Source organism: Leopardus geoffroyi, chromosome B1 (genome assembly GCF_018350155.1).
Source record: "Leopardus geoffroyi isolate Oge1 chromosome B1, O.geoffroyi_Oge1_pat1.0, whole genome shotgun sequence".
Classification (NCBI taxonomy): Eukaryota; Metazoa; Chordata; class Mammalia; order Carnivora; family Felidae; genus Leopardus; species Leopardus geoffroyi.
Window position 1 is genome coordinate 113094422 of NC_059327.1, and position 17794 is coordinate 113112215.

The 17794-nt window shown below is 41.2% G+C and overlaps 1 protein-coding gene across 5 annotated transcripts in view; it reads left to right on the forward strand.

Moving 5' to 3' along the window:
• The window catches only part of ELOVL6 (ELOVL fatty acid elongase 6), a 147832-nt gene extending 132819 nt beyond the window's left edge, over positions 1 to 15013 (forward strand). For all 5 annotated transcript variants that reach the window (XM_045470386.1, XM_045470396.1, XM_045470368.1 and 2 more), the window contains 2 exons: positions 4478 to 4629; positions 11874 to 15013. In XM_045470386.1, coding sequence (XP_045326342.1) covers positions 4478 to 4629; positions 11874 to 12298 — 577 coding nt within the window. In that variant the 3' untranslated portion in view covers positions 12299 to 15013. The remainder of the gene's footprint in view (positions 1 to 4477; positions 4630 to 11873) is intronic.
• The last annotated feature ends 2781 nt before the right edge of the window (positions 15014 to 17794 follow it).

The following is a 17794-nucleotide window of genomic DNA, read 5'->3' on the forward strand; positions in this document are numbered from 1 at the left end:
GCTAATTAGCTTTAACCTCTTTTGCCTGACACAGTGAGGTTAGACAGGTAAAAGTGCTTTTCCAAACTGAAGAACAGACCAAGTAAAGTGGCATTAATAACAATGATAAATAGTAATAAAGTAGTAATAATATAACAAAAACTGTTTTCAGTTATACCAGAGGCTGTGTGCTAACTAAATACCTTACTTATATCGTCCTACAAAATTCATAGAACTAATGTGCACGTTAGATAAGAACATTTCAGAAAACAAAAACTTAGAGACGTTAAGTCACCCAGCCATGAAACTAGCAAGTGAGAGCACTGTGCCTGGAATTTGTGGCTCTCATCTGTTGGAATGGGTTAGAGTGGTTGAGAGTGTTGATGCCATGTCCAGGCATGGCCAGAAAGAGTGTCAGGATTGATTAGGAATGTCTGCCATTGGTAGAAGCGAGGACCGGGGATAGCGGAGCATGGGTGGCATATTTGTCATTTACATCACAGTGTCTCTCGAGATGACGTAACTTAGGGAGGGGAGAATGTCTCCGGATCCAAAGTATATTTTGATGTATAACAGGGCCTTGTGCCCACTTGTACTAAAGAGCCACATGGTTCCAAAGTATACTGTGGCCGAGATGTGCCAGGGGCAGAGCTACTGGCTTCCCACAGATAACAATCATCCCATTGGCTAAGCGGCTCCCTGACGGCTCCCCAGCAGGAGCATTGTCACATCACAACAAAGTGCCTTTGCCCGCAGACACATGGGCCTGATGGCTGGCACTGCCGGTTTCCCTGAAAAATGCACTGTCCTCTGTTCTGAGTCAGCCTTATTGTTCAGAGCTTAGGGAGTGAGGCTTAGGCCCAGATATGGGACAATAATATGTGCGATACGCTCGTTGCCAGCAATATTGTGGCAACATCCTGATACCTAAACTTTTAATTCTGCAGTGCTCTGAGGTGACCTCCGTCTTCCCTGACCCCCAAAGCTTGAACGCCTATTTATCCCCAAGTCAAATACCACCTCCTCTGAAGTCTTCCAGGACCGCCACCACCACCACCACTCACCAGAGTTACTGGTTTGTGTCACCTCGGCATCTAGGACATTGCCAATAAATATTTAACAGTTGAAGGAACAGATTAAACCGTGCCGATACTTAAGAAATTGGACATGAACTACCATGATTTTTGAGACTCGAGAAGGTGAGAGGACAGTGACTTTTCCAGAAGTTTGTCCTCGGATCTGCTCTGATCACGGGTGAAGTACAGAGTCTAGCCGCACAACCTAGTAGAGGAGGGGCTCTGCTTGCTGTGTTCAGGGGGCCAGAGGTAGCAGGAGGGATGTGCTCTGGACAATATGCTGATGGTTCGGAAAAGTCCTAGACCAGGGACTAATGAGCAGAGACTGATACGTGTTGAAAGCATGTCACTTGTGTGTTTCTCTGCTTTGGGCTTGTACAACAGTCATTGATGTATCTCCCACTGGTTTATAGAAAGCAGATAACTGACGTAGTAAGTTGTAGCTTGACTTAGATGTATTACATAGCCACGGAAATGTTAACTAGTGTTCAAAGGTCTACCGAAAATCAGATCTGGTGTGTTGTGTCTGCTGGGATGCAAGTAATAGAAAGCAAAACCCCAAAGGGCTTATACAATAAGAAAGAAAGCTTTATCAAAAACAAGAAGCCTTGCAGTAGGGGCATTGGTTAATCCCGCAGCTCCCTCACGTTTTGAAGGGATACTTTGGCATCCTCTCAGAGGCACTTTTGTCTCCCCAGTAGCTCCCTCCTGTTTGGAAAGTAGCTGCTGTGATTCCAGGCAATTCCCAGTAAAGAGCAAGTAACCTATCCCCAAAGGCCCCCTGCCAGCCCTGTCTTCACATCACAGTTGGCTAGAAGTGGGAAGTAGGTCAATGCCCACCCTAACAAATCACTGGGAAGGGAAATGGGATTGCTAAAACTTGCTTAAGTAATTAGGATTTACTCCTAAATTGAAGATAGTGTCACTTTCTTGGGAGAATTATGAGTTGGGAGAGACAACAAAATCAGGATTCTTTTAATATGGAGAAAGAGGAAGGGGTTTGGCAACTTCTCATATTATAATTTAGCCGTCATCTGGTGAGGTAAAGACAACACATAAAAAATCAGTTCAGGTAAGACAGAAACAGTTCCATTACCTGAGTTTACCAATGAAATCCAATCCTCCACACCCAAATTAGGACAGTTTGTTGACTGTAAAGACATAGGTCATTCCACTAGGAGGGGACATTTCTTTGAGATAAGAAAGTAAGAAGGAACAGCCTTGAAAGAACAGGGAGAGAAGCTCCCTAAGAGGACATTTCTTAGGCAAAGTTCCTAAGGCAGGAAACTGAAAGGATAAGAAAGCGCTGGAATAATTGGCTCACAGTCACCCAGAAGACAATGGCAGGTGGGAAGGGTAGAGATGGGGGACAAAGGGACATTCACAGCCTTGTAGATTGTATTAAGCAGCTTGGGGGTTTTATTCTGTATGCAATGAGAAGCTACTAAAGGATTAGATAAATCCTAAGCAGAATCATTTTATATGTTGGAAAGAGTAACTCCATTTAATGTAGGCAGTATATCCTTAGAGAAGCTACTTATGAAGTCCCAATAAACTGTTGCCAGAGGAGCCTGTGTGGCTCAGTCAGCTGAGCGTCTGACTTCAGCTCAGGTCATGATCTCACAGTTTGTGAGTTTGAGCCCCACGTCAGGCACGTGCTGACAGCTCAGAGCCTGCAGCCTGCTTCGGATTCTGGGTCTCCCTCTCTCTCTGCCCCTCCCCCACTCACACTCTATCTCTCCCTCTCTCAAAAATAAATAAACGTTTTAAAAAAAAAAAGGTGCAAGGAATTCAACTTCTTCACATTGGTTTTATGCAAAGCTGACCTTTAGTTGGTAGATACCTGTTTATAGACCCTGTACCCCAGAGCAATGACTTATTCGGAAGCAAACTCTTAAGACATGCTGAATAAACAATAGTGCCTCTGAAGAGAAATGAAAGCTCCTATTTCCCAATCTGGTGAGGCTGCTACTCACTTCAACAGTTGTTCACTGGTTAATCTCCTAACTGACTTTGACCTTTGAAGGGGATGCTGCCAGGAAAATGATGGCCAAGCACATCTCCCCACATGGTCTGCCAGCTTTGCTTTGTCATGCGTGTGGTCTGCATGGTCTGGCACATATGCCTGGGGGATCAGTCTGTAACGGAGGCTGCCTGTTGCAGCTGCAAAGGTGTTTCACACCTCGGGTTGCTTCACTGAGTTCAACACCTTCCAGAGCTCTCCTGGTTCCTTAAAGGCTCCTTAATAAAAATGTCATAAGTCGGTTTGTTTTTCAACAGTCTTTGAGTACCTATGCCTGTGTGGAGACAAACACATGACGGAGTTTGAACAGTGTTAGTATGTGGTTATGGAGAGCTCAGAGGAGTGAACCTGAATGGCTTCCTGGAGGAGGTGACAGTAGAGCTGAGCCTTCTGGCTTCTGTGAGACAGATTAGAGTGGAAAAGGGTAACCAATGATGATAGTGGTTTAAAGGCTGCTGCTGGGGTCCAAAAAGATGCCATGGAGGTCTACATTGATGAGGCCAGTCCAAAAGTAAAGGAAGAGTTGGTGGAGAGAAATAAACAGATACTCGAGCAATAGAGCCGGGGACTTCGAAAATGATTGGACATAGTGATGTGGGAAACAAAGGCAGAAGGAAATGGCGGATAAAATTAAATCTCCTTATAACCTGCAGCCCATTGACAAATACTTGAGGCAGGCGCAGTAAAAGGTTTCTCCAGGAACTCCCTACTGTCATAATGCTAATACTTTGCTAGAGGGAAAAACAACCTTAGCTTGACAATAGCTAGGCCTCCAGGATCCTGTGAGTCTTCTTTAGCATATGAAAATCTCATGGGAAACTTCCACTGGACTTTACCTCCAGCAACTTCATGGTATATAACCAGTCTCTCCTCGTGGTCCCGGGCAGCTCTTTCTGCCCACAAGTCCTTTCCCCATGCTTCAACAAAATCACCTTTTTGCACCAAAGTTGTCTTCAAGAATTCTTTCTTGGTCGTCGGCTCCAGACCCCTCGCCATCGCCCCAAAACCTCATCAATAGGACAGACTTGAGATGATTCCAAGAGTTTTCAGCCAAGCCCATATCCTCCCCAAAGGATAGTTCTCCTCAAGCTGAAACGCAGAGGTCACTAGACTTCCTGGTGAGAGCCTGCCCTGGATCCATTCCCCTTGTCCATGGCCTTTTTGGGGTATGCTGATGAAGAATAAGTGGCCTTGTGTATGGTTTTCAGAATAAAGCACTGCGAAGAAGTTTTGTTGCTCTTGCTTACAAAACATTTTAAGATGCTTCTGGGTAAATGCAAATGATTATGAGTCATCTATACCTCTTTCCCACGACGGCAGACAGTCTTCTAAGTGTGAGTAATGTCAGAAATGAAATTATTTTCCTGAATGTTGTTTCTTTTCTCTTTTCGTTATGAAGTATATTCGGTGCTCTTCGAACTGGTGCTTATATGGTGTACATTTTGATGACCAAAGGCCTGAAGCAGTCAGTTTGTGACCAGAGTTTTTACAATGGACCTGTCAGCAAATTCTGGGCTTATGCATTTGTGCTAAGCAAAGCACCCGAACTAGGTGAGTGTCTTCTCTCCTTCCGTTTCCACCCCCACCCCGCCTTGGTAGCTACACACCCACAGTATTTATCTTAAAACAAAGAAACGATTTGAAGGCCCTGTTTTATTGGCTGCAGGAAAGTTATAATTAATGAATTTGAGAGTTCTTGACTAACTTCCGCTATCTTCTTCTCTCCCCTCCTTCCTTCCTTTTCAATAATTGTTCATGGTATATACAAAGAGCAAAATAGTTTATGTAAACATGCAGACTTCCAAACACTACTGAAAATACACTGCCAGAGCATGTAAAATCTGCGTGGCCCCTTCTGTCCAGCACATTAGCAGCTGTGCTAAGATGCAAACATGGAGGAAAATTCGCAATGCAGCAATTTCCCAGTCCCACATGGAAGCATACTTTCATCCTGCTGTTAGATTCAGACCTGGAAACTAGCCTTTCATTTGGGTATCCTCACGTTCTAAGTAACAAATGCTAAGCATTGGTTTCTGACGTTTGATTTTAATCATCTAAGGAACGGGCCTCGGAGACGAGGAATATGGCCCACCTTCTAGAAATTAATCCAAAATAACTCCCAGTGTATGTAGGCTGTTTTTTTTTTTCTTCTTCTTCTTCAACTCTTTAATGGTCTTGAATATAAGTGTGGCATAGGTTAGCAGAAACTGTGGACAATTTGTGACTAAGGATTTGACGTGGATGTAGTTCACCAATATCTTTACTGTCGGAGAAAGTGATCTGCTGGTGATCATAAACTCTGGGTTCATCCATGAGCAGTACTGGTCCTCATCTCACAAACTGGTTTATATCCTCAGGGAACACCTATTCTCTGGGTTTTTTTAATTTTTTATATGGAGTTAAGAATTGTATTATTTAGTTCAAAATATTTATTTATAGATTGTATTCCCTCTCCTGTTTCTCCTAAAAAGGGGGTTAGAGGTTGTACTTTCACTAGAAGCCATGTTACAATACAAACTACCCAGAGTCTTTCTTTAAGGTGTCCCTCCTTCATATCCTGTGTCTGTTCACAAGGGAGGTGAGATCTCTCTGATGTGTATGTTGACAATCTACCACTTTCTACCGGCTGCTTTATATATCCTGCCTACAGAGAACTGGCAATTGATTTGAACTATTGGTTTGACTCTTAGTTTCCCAAATCAAAGACAAGGAAAACTTCTTCAGAAAACCTTTCCTAAGAAAAGCAGGGGTATGGAGAGGGGTCCTCTCTAAAATAAGTAGATCACCGTTGTGTGCGCAGAGTCTATGAAAGCAGACTTAGGGTGAAATGCATTAGTATGGATGTATTCATTCATTCACTTAATATATTTATGTTAAGCACCTACAATGGATGTTTAATAGAGGCTGGAATAGAATGTCTAATCCATCTAAAAAAGAAATTTAGAATAGGAGTTTTATGAACCAGGCCACAGGACGCTATTTTTTTCATGTTTGAATTGAGACCACAAGCTGTCAAATCTTAGACTAGAAAAATGTTTTCCAAACTTGGAGCCATACACAGTGCCTAAAACAGATGTGTTTTTAGGAATTTCAAAATTCTATGGGAACATGTTAATTTTGTGTTTGCATTTATAGATGAAATAAAAGATTGTCTTGCCAGATATATTTCTTTCATAGTGATGCTTTAGATTCATAGAATTTCTGAGGCAGATTACTTTTTCTCAAACAGGGGTTGGTCTAAGAATATGAGCGTGCATCCTCATGTATTCCTCTGGGGTTTTGTGACATTTTCTTTAAAATCCATACATTATTAATGTTTGAGAACTATTCAGTTTGAGAAATATCATATCCCTTTGACTTAATTTATACTGTATAATAAGGATCCTGAACCACCCCCATCTTTTTTGATACAAAACTGACTATAAATATATGAGTACAGTGAATACTTGAAACATGTAACACCCCCCCCCCCACATGTTCACCACTGAACACTCTTCACAATTTCTACCTTACTACCCTCGACATATTTTTTTTCAAATCAGCAATGGTGCTTCTATGCTTCTGGCCCTTAAGCCTTAAATTGCAAAGAAACAAACTCAGTCTTTGCTTCCAGAAATCCTTTTCCTTGCAAGCGCTGCTTGTCTGTTCTGAATTTTATGCCATTGTATTTGAGGGACTTGAAACTCAAAATAGTCCCTTCTACCCTTAGAATAATTTATCAAAGAGCCACCTCAACCTGTCTATAGTGGTCATTTTTCTTCAAAGACATGAGTAGACCTCTACTGTCTGTCCTCCTATCTTCTGTTCCAGATTGACATCAAAGTTTTAAGATGGCGGACAGAGTTAAAATTTCCAGACTAGAACTATTGGTGAAGCATTTTAGAGGTGTTTGTGCTGTTATCCTGTGTTTTGTTAGAGTGTTAGTCCAGGTGATGCTAATTAATCAGCTGTCTTATTTAATCTAGACCCAAATTCACCACTCCCCACTGCCCCAAGGTAGACCTTATAATTGAACACAATTCCATTCCCTCTTGAGCCCAGAAGGAGCTGTACTGTAGTCCCTTGTGCCATTGTTTTGATAATCTCTTTCCCTAAGAGGCCTCATGCATCTTAGTGGGTTGTAGGTTGGATATCAAACACTCCATTTCTTAATAGTTAAAATATAGAATTGAAGTGTTGACAATGGGCTAAAGAGTGGGGGGGGGGGGGGGAGGGGATCCTAAACTTAATCTGGTTCTTTAATGACATTCTTCATGTAGTTTCAGGTTCATTATATAGATATTTTCATGGTCAGACTGCTTTGTTTTTCTATTTTAAAATATGTTTTATTTCCTTTTGAATAGTCTGGAGCTCATTGACAATGGCCTTCCCAAACTAAACTGTTGAATCAAAATAGATCCAAAAATCAGTACCAGTTGAGTGCCTCAAGAGATCGCCAGCCCCTAGCCCTAATTCAGTGAACATGTTTCTTGAATGCCTTCTTGTTCATTTTGGAAGTTAAGACCCTTTTCAATTTTTTCATTCTTAAAAAACATTGTTTCTGCCACTTAATTAAGAAAGATTTATCCACAGGGCACCTGGATAGCTCAGTCAGTTAAGCGTCCAACTCTTGATTTTGTCTCAGGTCATGGTCTGATCTCACGTGGGTTTGATACCGCCTCGGGCTCTGCACTGACAGTGTGGAGGCTGCTTGGGATCCTCTCTCTCCCTATCTCTCTGCTTCTCCTCCACTCATTCTCTCAAAAACAAACAAACAAAAAAAAATAATAATAAACTTTAAAAAAAAGAAAAGGAAAGAAATAAAGATTTATCCACTTGGATTATTTAGAACTTTTCTTGTTTTTAGGTCCTAAGCTCTGCTGTTCAATACCCTAAGATTCTGGACTCCCTTATGTGCAGCAGAAAGAAAAGGTTCCTGTGAGAAGGAACAGTTCTTCTGTGTCCAATACTGAAACTCTGTTTTCCCACCCAAACCTACATGCCTGCAGTTTTCACTATACTTTTCTTTGGGGGCTGGGGGGGAGGCGGTAGGGATGGCAAAATACACATAATGTAAAACTTCCCATTCTCAGTATACAACAGCGCTGTGGCATTAAGAACACTTGCATTACGCACAACATCGCCATCATCCGCCCCTAGCACTTTTTCATCTTCCCCATTCGCCACCAACCATCAAATCCTATCACCATTCCTCCTTCACTCAACTCTTAATAGCAAGAAGGGCTTTCTGTTTCAGCAGAAAACAGGGAGCTCATTTCAGTGAATTATAGAGTTACGATCTATTACAACAAATGAGGAGAAGAGAACCGCCAACCTGCTTTGTGTGCCAAAATCTTTGCGCGCCTACTGTTTGAATTATATGAAAAGCTGCTGAGATCTGCTTTTGTGAAAACTTGGAAACATCTGCTCTGAGTCTATCTAGGTCCTTGCATCGTTGAGCTCGTCATTGTTTTTGAAACTCTGACTCAGCAGAGCTCCAGCTAACTCTGCGAAGAGGGGTATAGCCATCTGTGACAAACCATGCACAGTGGGCTGTCCGTCTCCTGGTGATTGTGAGCAATCCGGGGGTTTCCAAATGCTGATGGGCTTCTCCAAAGCCGCACAGACACCTGTACTTAATAGGCACACAGGCTGAAGGTACAGTTCAGAAGGGACACTTAGGAATGAGAAGAGCACACCCTGCCTGCAGACTGAAAATAGCTGAATCAAAAGTAGTTAGAGAGACAGTGGTAGGGAGAACACGAACCAGCCGTACCTAAAATACATGATGTGGCTGAAGCGTCTAAGAGTCGAGAGTCCTGCTGCTGATTGTTGGCCAACATTCTTTCCATGATGCCAACCAGACCTTTGGCCAGAAAAGATTGGTTGGCCAACATCAAATAACTACACAATCCCTATCGCTGGTTTGCATTTGTAGGTCACTCTGTAGCTTTTGACAGGCCTGTAAATACCATATCATGGCACGACTGGCTCATGACAAGTCAACTGTGAGATTATGTTGTTTCCCCAGAAGAAAAATAATTCATAACTTCCAGAGTGGTGCGACATTGCATCTCAGCTGCAATATCCAAAAAAAAAAAAAAAAAAAGTAGGTGGTCTTAAGGGAAGCCCTTCTGGAACCCCGCCAGTTTCCCCTTCCCCTTGCCTAGGAGAATCTACCATTCCTTAGGTCAGCAGCCTCCTTGGGGATACTAACCTTAATAGGGCATTGGAGGCTAGCCCAGAGAGGCTCCAGGACCTTTACTGGGAAATCCCGTCTTCATTACTCCACCTGCCATCCTGTCTGTTCAAAAAAAAAAAAATCATAAATGAAATCAAATCAATTTTGTTTTATAGCTCTCATGACATGTCCCTTGACCTCCAGCTCCCCCATTTAGATGGAAATACCTAACGTGTCTCAGATCATGCCCCCTACTCGTGAGATGTGAGACTCCTACTTAGACAGGAAAAACACAAAATCAAGTTTCAATTCCAGAACTCTAGGCCCCACTTTTCGTTCCCAGTTAGCTTATTCTAATATGGTCTGTCTTTTGTCCCCTATTACTCTCCTCACACTGAAATTGTTCTTTAGACAATACAGTTTTTTTTTTTTTAATTTTTTTTTTCAACGTTTATTTATTTTTGGGACAGAGAGAGACAGAGCATGAACGGGGGAGGGGCAGAGAGAGAGGGAGACACAGAATCGGAAACAGGCTCCAGGCTCTGAGCCATCAGCCCAGAGCCTGACGCAGGGCTCGAACTCATGGGCCGCGAGATCGTGACCTGGCTGAAGTCGGACGCTTAACCGACTGCGCCACCCAGGCGCCCCTAGACAATACAGTTTTAACATAAAAGTGATGCTAGAGTTAAAAATCAAAAGAATTAAAAAGGATGAGGTGCTTATTACTTTACAGCAAATAACTTTTATTGCAACATGGTTGGATGTCATGGTGGATTATATACATTTCTGTTCATGCTTCGAGACTCATAAAAAACATCTTCTCAATTATGAATGACTGAATTTGTTTTTAACATATAATTCCTTGGACTTCTACCTTCTTTCCACTTTGAACAAAAGTAAGCTAGAATTATTGTGTCTGCATTATAGTTTACTGAGCCAAGGGAGGCACAAAGTAGTAATTACACAGAAATAGTGGATCTTTGACAGGCACACGAAAATAGCACAGCTTAACACTAAGAAGTAGACCCCGGGTCTCCTGATACCAGTTCTGTCCCTTAAGTATACAAGTCAGAGTAACTGTCACCATCAATCATTATCAGTCTGGCTAACATTTAAAGGCATAATATGCCAGACATCTCATAAGAGAAAAAAGGACTTCCAAGAAAATTTGATAATATGTTCAGAAATATAGCAACTGATAGCTGTCCTTTTCTGTTCTAAACACATATGAAGTGATAATGTCTAACAATTCTGTAGAGAAACAAACGAATAGCTCCTGCTGAATGAAATGGGGCACCACCTATATTATTCCAACCATGACCATCAGAACCTTAAAAATCTTACCCAGACCTCACGTTCTCTGACCATTCTAAGTGCCAAATGTTTTAGGGCATCCATGAAGTATATAAGGGATAAGACATGGGTAAGTACTAATTCCCTTTGTGCTTAATTAGATTTCAGAATGAGACGAGGGGACTTCTAGTTCTCGTTGTGCAAAGTAAATCAAATTCCAAAGGTCGCAAAGGATGTTGGGTTTTCCTATATCTGAGAAGAACCAGAGAGATCAGAAAGATAAAGGAGCATACATCCTGTTTTTGTCCCACATCCCAATGTCTTTTCCACTTGTTTCATAGTTGTTTATGGAATTATGTGTATTTGTGACTAAGCTTACTCTTCATCCATTTTCACATAAGTTTTTCTACAGTATATTTTTTGGAATCCTTAAGGCTTTTCAGAGAATCATTACGTATAAATAGCATTTACCTACCTGAGCAGAATCCTAGCGTCTATAACATAAATTTCCTACCTTAGAAACAGGGGTCTTTTTCTTCAAGAGAATATTGTTAATAGATCCTGGAACCTTTTCTCAAAGTTAACTCCATAAAAATGTGTGTCATTTTTAAGTTTTTAATCGTTCGATTCATTGGTATAAAATTTCCAGATTACCATCTTCAGCAAACTGGGTAAAAGGTGACTTTTCTCTCTCTGCTTTTGTCTTTTCCTCACATTTTACTTTTCCAACTGCTGTATGTCGAGGCTTCACATTTTACAGGGAGCTTACAAAGGTATGTTTTTTAGGAGAGGAGTACCTTTTGTCATATACCAAAGAAAAATGGTTTTCCTACTCTAGAGAGGCCTAAGGACATTTTGCTGAGCACTCCAATTCTAATCTGTTTGTCTCTATTGATAAATGATCTGAGAGAAGTCACTTGACTTTTCCAGACAATATTTCCTAAAATGTATGGTCGAGTTAAAAATTGGGTAGCGTGATTGCTAATGTCCCTTCTAGATCAAAAGTTATGAAGATTTTGTGTAAAACAGGTTTCCGAAAGTAACATTTATCGAGTGTTTTCCGTGTGTCAAGAGGGCATGTTGGTTATCTTATTTAGTCCTCAGACATTTCCAAGCTACTGTTGGTATCCCCACCATCATCTCCATTTTACAGAAACTGGAAAATCGTGGGGATAAGTAACTTGCCCAAGCTCACAGAGCTAGTACCATTCCCGGATTCTAACCCTGTCCATGCCACCCCCAAGTGCTAGTTCAAGATGCCTACCTTCTTGTAAAAATGTGAATTACCATTATGTCGTGGTCAAGGGGCTCATGTACATTTTTTGTCTTCTCTGTCTTTCAGGAGATACAATATTCATTATTCTGAGGAAGCAAAAGCTGATCTTCCTGCACTGGTACCACCACATCACTGTGCTCCTGTACTCCTGGTACTCCTACAAGGACATGGTAGCCGGGGGTGGTTGGTTTATGACCATGAACTATGGCGTGCACGCCGTGATGTACTCTTACTATGCCTTGCGAGCGGCAGGTTTCCGAGTTTCCCGGAAGTTTGCCATGTTCATCACCCTGTCCCAGATCACTCAGATGCTGATGGGCTGTGTCATTAACTACCTGGTCTTCTCCTGGATGCAGCAAGACCAGTGTCACTCTCACTTTCAGAACATCTTCTGGTCCTCACTCATGTACCTCAGCTACCTTGTGCTTTTCTGCCACTTCTTCTTTGAGGCCTACATCGGCAAGATGAGGAAAACAACGAAGGCTGAATAGTGTTGGAACTGAGGAGAAAGCCATAGCTCAGGGTCATCAAGAAAAACAATAGACAAAAGAAAATGGCACAAGGAATCACATATGGTGCAGCTACAACAAAACAAAACACATGAGCAAACACAAAACCCAAGGCAGCTTAGGGATAATTAGGTTGACGTAACCCAGTAAGTTTATGATCCTTTTTGGGTGAGGACTCACTGAGTGCACCTCCGTCTCAAAGGACTGCTGCTGGAGAACCCCATTCCCCTTTCACTGTCAGTTCTAGGACAAATGAGAACAAAAGTGAGCCAGAGGCACAGAAAGAGAGAGAAGTAGAAAGTAAACAAAGGCTATTAACACTATATGAAAAAAAAAAAAAAAAAAAACGTATTTACTAAGTGTTATAATTCTCTAAGAATGAACGAAGTTTACTTAAAAAACCATGCGAGCACATACACACACAATCCTTTCTAATCTTTTTTGACACTAAACTGGAGCCAATAGAATAGATAAAATGGAAGAGACACAGGGTGTGTATCTAGAACAATAATGCTTTTGCGAAAAGTAAAACCTTTTAAAGAAAGGTTAGTAGCTGTAGCCCCCCAAAAGAAAAGATGTCTTAATCACCTCTCACGAAAACGGATGTAAACAATTGTATTTCAACTCAGAGAAAGACTGGTATCTTTCCCTTCATAGCACAAGCTCAGGCTAGTGGGTTTGCTAGAACCAAACGGGGCACAATACTTTTCCAAGGTTCTTCCTGGGAGGATGGAAACAACGCAGCCCTGTTCCTAAAGGGGCAGCTCCATCGTGGAGCATTTCTGATAGTTTAACTGTAATTTCTACTCTGAAATGAGCTAGAAAGGATCATCCTTGGTTCAGTTGCCCTGGGCTTTGGAACCGAAGAGTAAATACAGAATAGGAAAGGTAAAACTCGACCAAATGATTTGAAAATGGATTCTGTACTACCTGTGAAAAGATCCAGCCGGATATCACTCTTGAGCTGGAAAAAAAGGGGAAAGGACAGGAGGGAAAGTAGGGGGCCGAAGATGAATACAACAGACTACGCATACCCCTCTCTATTTGACTTCACACACACTCATAACTTTCCAAATGAAACCCTGTTGTACAGTCCATATTTTCTATATTTTTGTGAATTTCAAAAAGAAATCTGCAGGGCTCTTCCGGATATTGGGTGAACACTGTGTTTCCTCATCCTCTGCATTTGCTCCCTAAGCAATGCAGAGGTGTGTAAAGTGCCCTCTGCTGGTCAAGTGGAGATACTTCAACAGACACTTCATGGCAAGTTTGGCTGAACAGTTGACAACAAAGGGCCCCTTAGAGACTTATCCTTCAAATTTTAAATGATATAAAATACTCGTCATATTTTTGGCCAAATCAGAAGACATTCTTCCTGCTTCAAGTCCGCTTCAGAAATTTTTTTAAAAGGGACTTTCGCTCTGGAACTCAGAAAAATCAATTTATTAAGAGCCATATTGTTTTAAAAAAAAAAAAAAAGCTAGATAATATAATATTATCTGTAATATTTCAGTCCTTTACAAGCCAAATAAATGTGTAAACATTCCTAGTATTTCAAAGAAGCAATTATGTAAAATTGTTCAATGTGATATGCTAGTATTCTAATTGGTTAAGTAGCTTCATGATTAGAAAAACTAGATGAAACGATTAGCAGCTACATTGTGTAGTACACGCATAACCACACGTACATGCACACAGATGTGGGGTACACTCAACTTCAAAGCCCAAACGCATAGAGACACATTTTCTGGCTAGCAGAAAAGGAAAACTGTTGTTTATCTTTCTTGCTTTATTTGAGAGTGTACAGTAAAAGGGATTTTTCAGATTATTTTTATATTATTTTAGCTTTAATCGTGCTGTCATTCATGAAACAGAGCTGCTCTGCTTCTCTGTCAGAGATGACAAGGGCTTTCTCAGCATCTTGTTTATGTGTGGAATTTAAAAGAATAAAGTTTTATCCCATTCTGTGTGAATGGCTTGAACAATGAACAAAGAATCCATGCAAACCAGGTCATGACTGATAGACCCAGGGTGGGGGTGGGGCTTTGCAGGGGAGGGAAACTGTTACATCTGTGTTCAATTATTGTGAACAGTCTATGATGTCTTGACATTGGTTCAGAGATGAGAGACAATTGACGGAGGGATGTATTGTGATATTAAGGCAAAAACAGGCATGAGCTAAAAAGGTGGGACCTGCTATAACAGCTACTAGGTTCTTAGGATGCAGATAATGTTATTCTGAGCTTTGAAAATCCATGATACTGTGCAATATGCTTTTTTTTTTTCCTTATAAAAGAAAAGGAGCAGAATAATTAAAATGAGGAAAAGGCCAAATACAGCTGACTTGAGTTTAACTGAAGGACCAGTTAGAGCTTATCTGGTTGATTTAATTTAATTATTGAATCCATTGATTTATCATTGATCCTTCAATGCAGGTTAGAATAAGGAATTGAGCATAGACCTTAAATAGACTCTAAATGATGCTTCCAAAGCACTTTTATCTTGATACAGGTTCATACTTGTGTTCACTTGTGAGATAATTTAGAATTTTTGTTTACAGGTTGAATGTCTAATAAATAGTTTTTGAATTGGCTAAATATATCTAAAGGCTTTTCCAATGTTTATCATGGGAGGAAAAAAAAACCTTAAAAAAAAATTCTGGTATTACAGTTTCAATACAATGTTTTTAACATCTTGGCTTGATTACTTAATTATATCGAGATAAGAGGCTGGACCACTAGCCCATGGCAAATCTGAATCCTACCAGAGAATTGACTGCCACATAGATAATCCTACTATCAGTTAACATTCCAGAAAAACTTGGGCAGGCAAGTTTTTAGAACTGCCCCTCTATGCTGCAATAGATTATCTTTCTATTGGAGATTTTCCACTACATTCCAATCCCACCATGTTGAAAACATTTCTGGGTTGAAAAACAAACAAACATCCTTCGTTTCATATATACGTGCATGCAATTTGATGCCTGAGGTCTATCAACCCGAGTCTACGAGTTTGCAATGAAAAACATTCTAATGAAAAACACTCTGGAGGTTTTATCTGGGCCTTCTAGTTTTGCTAATGAGAAAAGAGTAAATACTGTACTATTTAAATTCCTGCCAGGCCAAAGTACCAAATTAAAATCCTATATCGACATTCTTACTCCAGATAATTTATCCTCACCCTTCTAGTCACACTCCACTATAAAAACTAGGGGGGAGGGATAGATTGCTTAAGGGAGAAGAAAGGATTGATTATATTACTCTCACTTCCCCACCTCTCTAGTAATGTGGTTCTGGCCTGAATCAGAAACTTCATTTGGGTAGGAGTTTTGCAGAACAGAATGGTAGAACGCTTCTGGGAAAGAGATCTACAGAATTTTTTTTTTTTTCTAAATCAGATGTGGTATCTTTGTGATAAAACCTGGCACATCAAAGAAACAAAGTGCCTGGAGTAAACTACACTGAGTAGAATGCTCCAGAAGTCTGGCCTCATTCCCAGACTGCAAAATTACCTGGGAGAGACAGCGTGCTCAGGTTACTCTCTTCTCTTTATTCTGATAAAACAGCCTCCCCTCAGAGACCAGGTGTCACACAACTGCCAGCTCCAGCACATCCTGAGGGCTTTTTTTTTTTTTTTGCTCTCTCTCGGAGTTGTTGGATTGGCCACGTGCTGATTCAAGAGAGCTGGTAGTGGAGTGGAGAAGATCCAGTAGACTTTGATCCCAGAATCGAGTGCTTTGAGTTGTATGTGGTGGTCCATGCCTGTCTCTTTTAGACACTTGTTTCCCTGGAAAAGTTTCTGTCCCCAAGAGTGTAACTGTGTGAAAATTCCATGATGGAATCCCAGAACTTTCCAGTAGTTCAGGTTTTTTTGTTTCCACTGATATTTTGCTATCAGTTCAGGATGATAGTTCGTCCTGTGAGTCACTGTCTCCTGTAGCTTTGTTAAGTGCTCTCTGTCTCATACACGAGATCTGATTCTTTGCGCCTCAGACCCATTACCATCAAGAAGAGATTTTTGCTGAGAATGCACCACAGGGTTTGGCCTGTAGTACGCACACACTGAAGTGAGAGCTAATAAAGCAGCGAAACTCTGTGCCAACAATCAGTATGAAGTGTTAGGACCCAGTTTCCAACGAACCGACGGCCTTGGTCTGCTGGTACCCAATACTTGAGCAAAACAAGGTCAGTGCCATTATAGCATTTTTTTGAATGCCAGTTGCGACAGACTCCCAATTATAAACGTCCTCCAGCCACATGGCAGAACCCATGGCTAAGAACACCTGCACAGAGTATCGAAGAATATTCACAAGCCTGTTGAATCATCCCATTAACTTTCCTCATCCTCAAATACTTTAAAAATTCAGGGCTCATAGAAGGGGAGACAGTAATTCCCAGGCTTCCCTTCCTCCTGAATTACACTTAGAAAAAAGTGAAACAGAAGTTGTTCTGACAATAGAAGAGAAAGCACGCGTGCACACCCATGTGTGGGTTTGGAAAGGTCGTAATAAGGGCATTTTAATTTTATGTCGGGCAAACAAAAGTCTTGCAGTCAGATACACTTCAGTGGAAATCTAGGCCCAAAACTACATTGTAGTAAACTTCTGAAGCAACTCGTTAAATTCAAGAAACCGGTCCCATAAGTCAGGGTCAAGCCATAATTGCAACCCACTTAGGCCAGGATCGAGGGGTCCTGACTCATGTTGGTATTTAAACACTGTTAATTTCTCAACACTTGGCTCTTGAGACTTCTCTCTGTGGGCAGATATCAAGAACTCTCCAGAAGTAGCCTAATCGTGCTCCCCAGGCATGTCAGTTTCAGGCAGGTCTGTCCGGGCATGTTCAGGTAGGAGGCTGCTTGCTGCTAACTTGAAAACCGCTGAGAGATGCAGCCTCTTAGGGGCCCCAGAGCACGTTCAGATAGAAGTTCACCCATAGAAGCTTCACAGAGCAAATCACAGCAATGTTGGACTTGTTATTTTCAAGTGCTTATTTCACAACATTCAAAGAAATATTTTTTCTTGGTATATTAAAATAAAGTCATAACTTTTGATTTAAAATCAAACTATGTTTCTGGTTTCTTTGATCTCTTGCTCTGGCACTCCAAAGGGGGCATCCTGGACACTACAGCCTACTCAGAAATCTCAGGAAGGTCACTCCACACTTAACACCAATGTTCTCATGGAACGTAGGCGAGTCACTGGGGGTCTCAAGTAGAGCTCAATAATGACGTAGTCCCCGAACAACTACAGATCCCACAGGTACAACACTTCATAATTTACGTGCTTTCCAGACCTATGAGCTCACCAGAGCAGTCACGGGGCAGACAGTCGCAGTTGAATAACCCATTTTACAGATGAGGACAATTTTCTCGTTACATCAAATGTCACAGCAGCAGAAGGAATGGAATTTTAACATCATCTTCTTAACTTCAGTTTCATTGTTGCCATTCGAATCCTTTGGAAGAAGTAGAGTATAT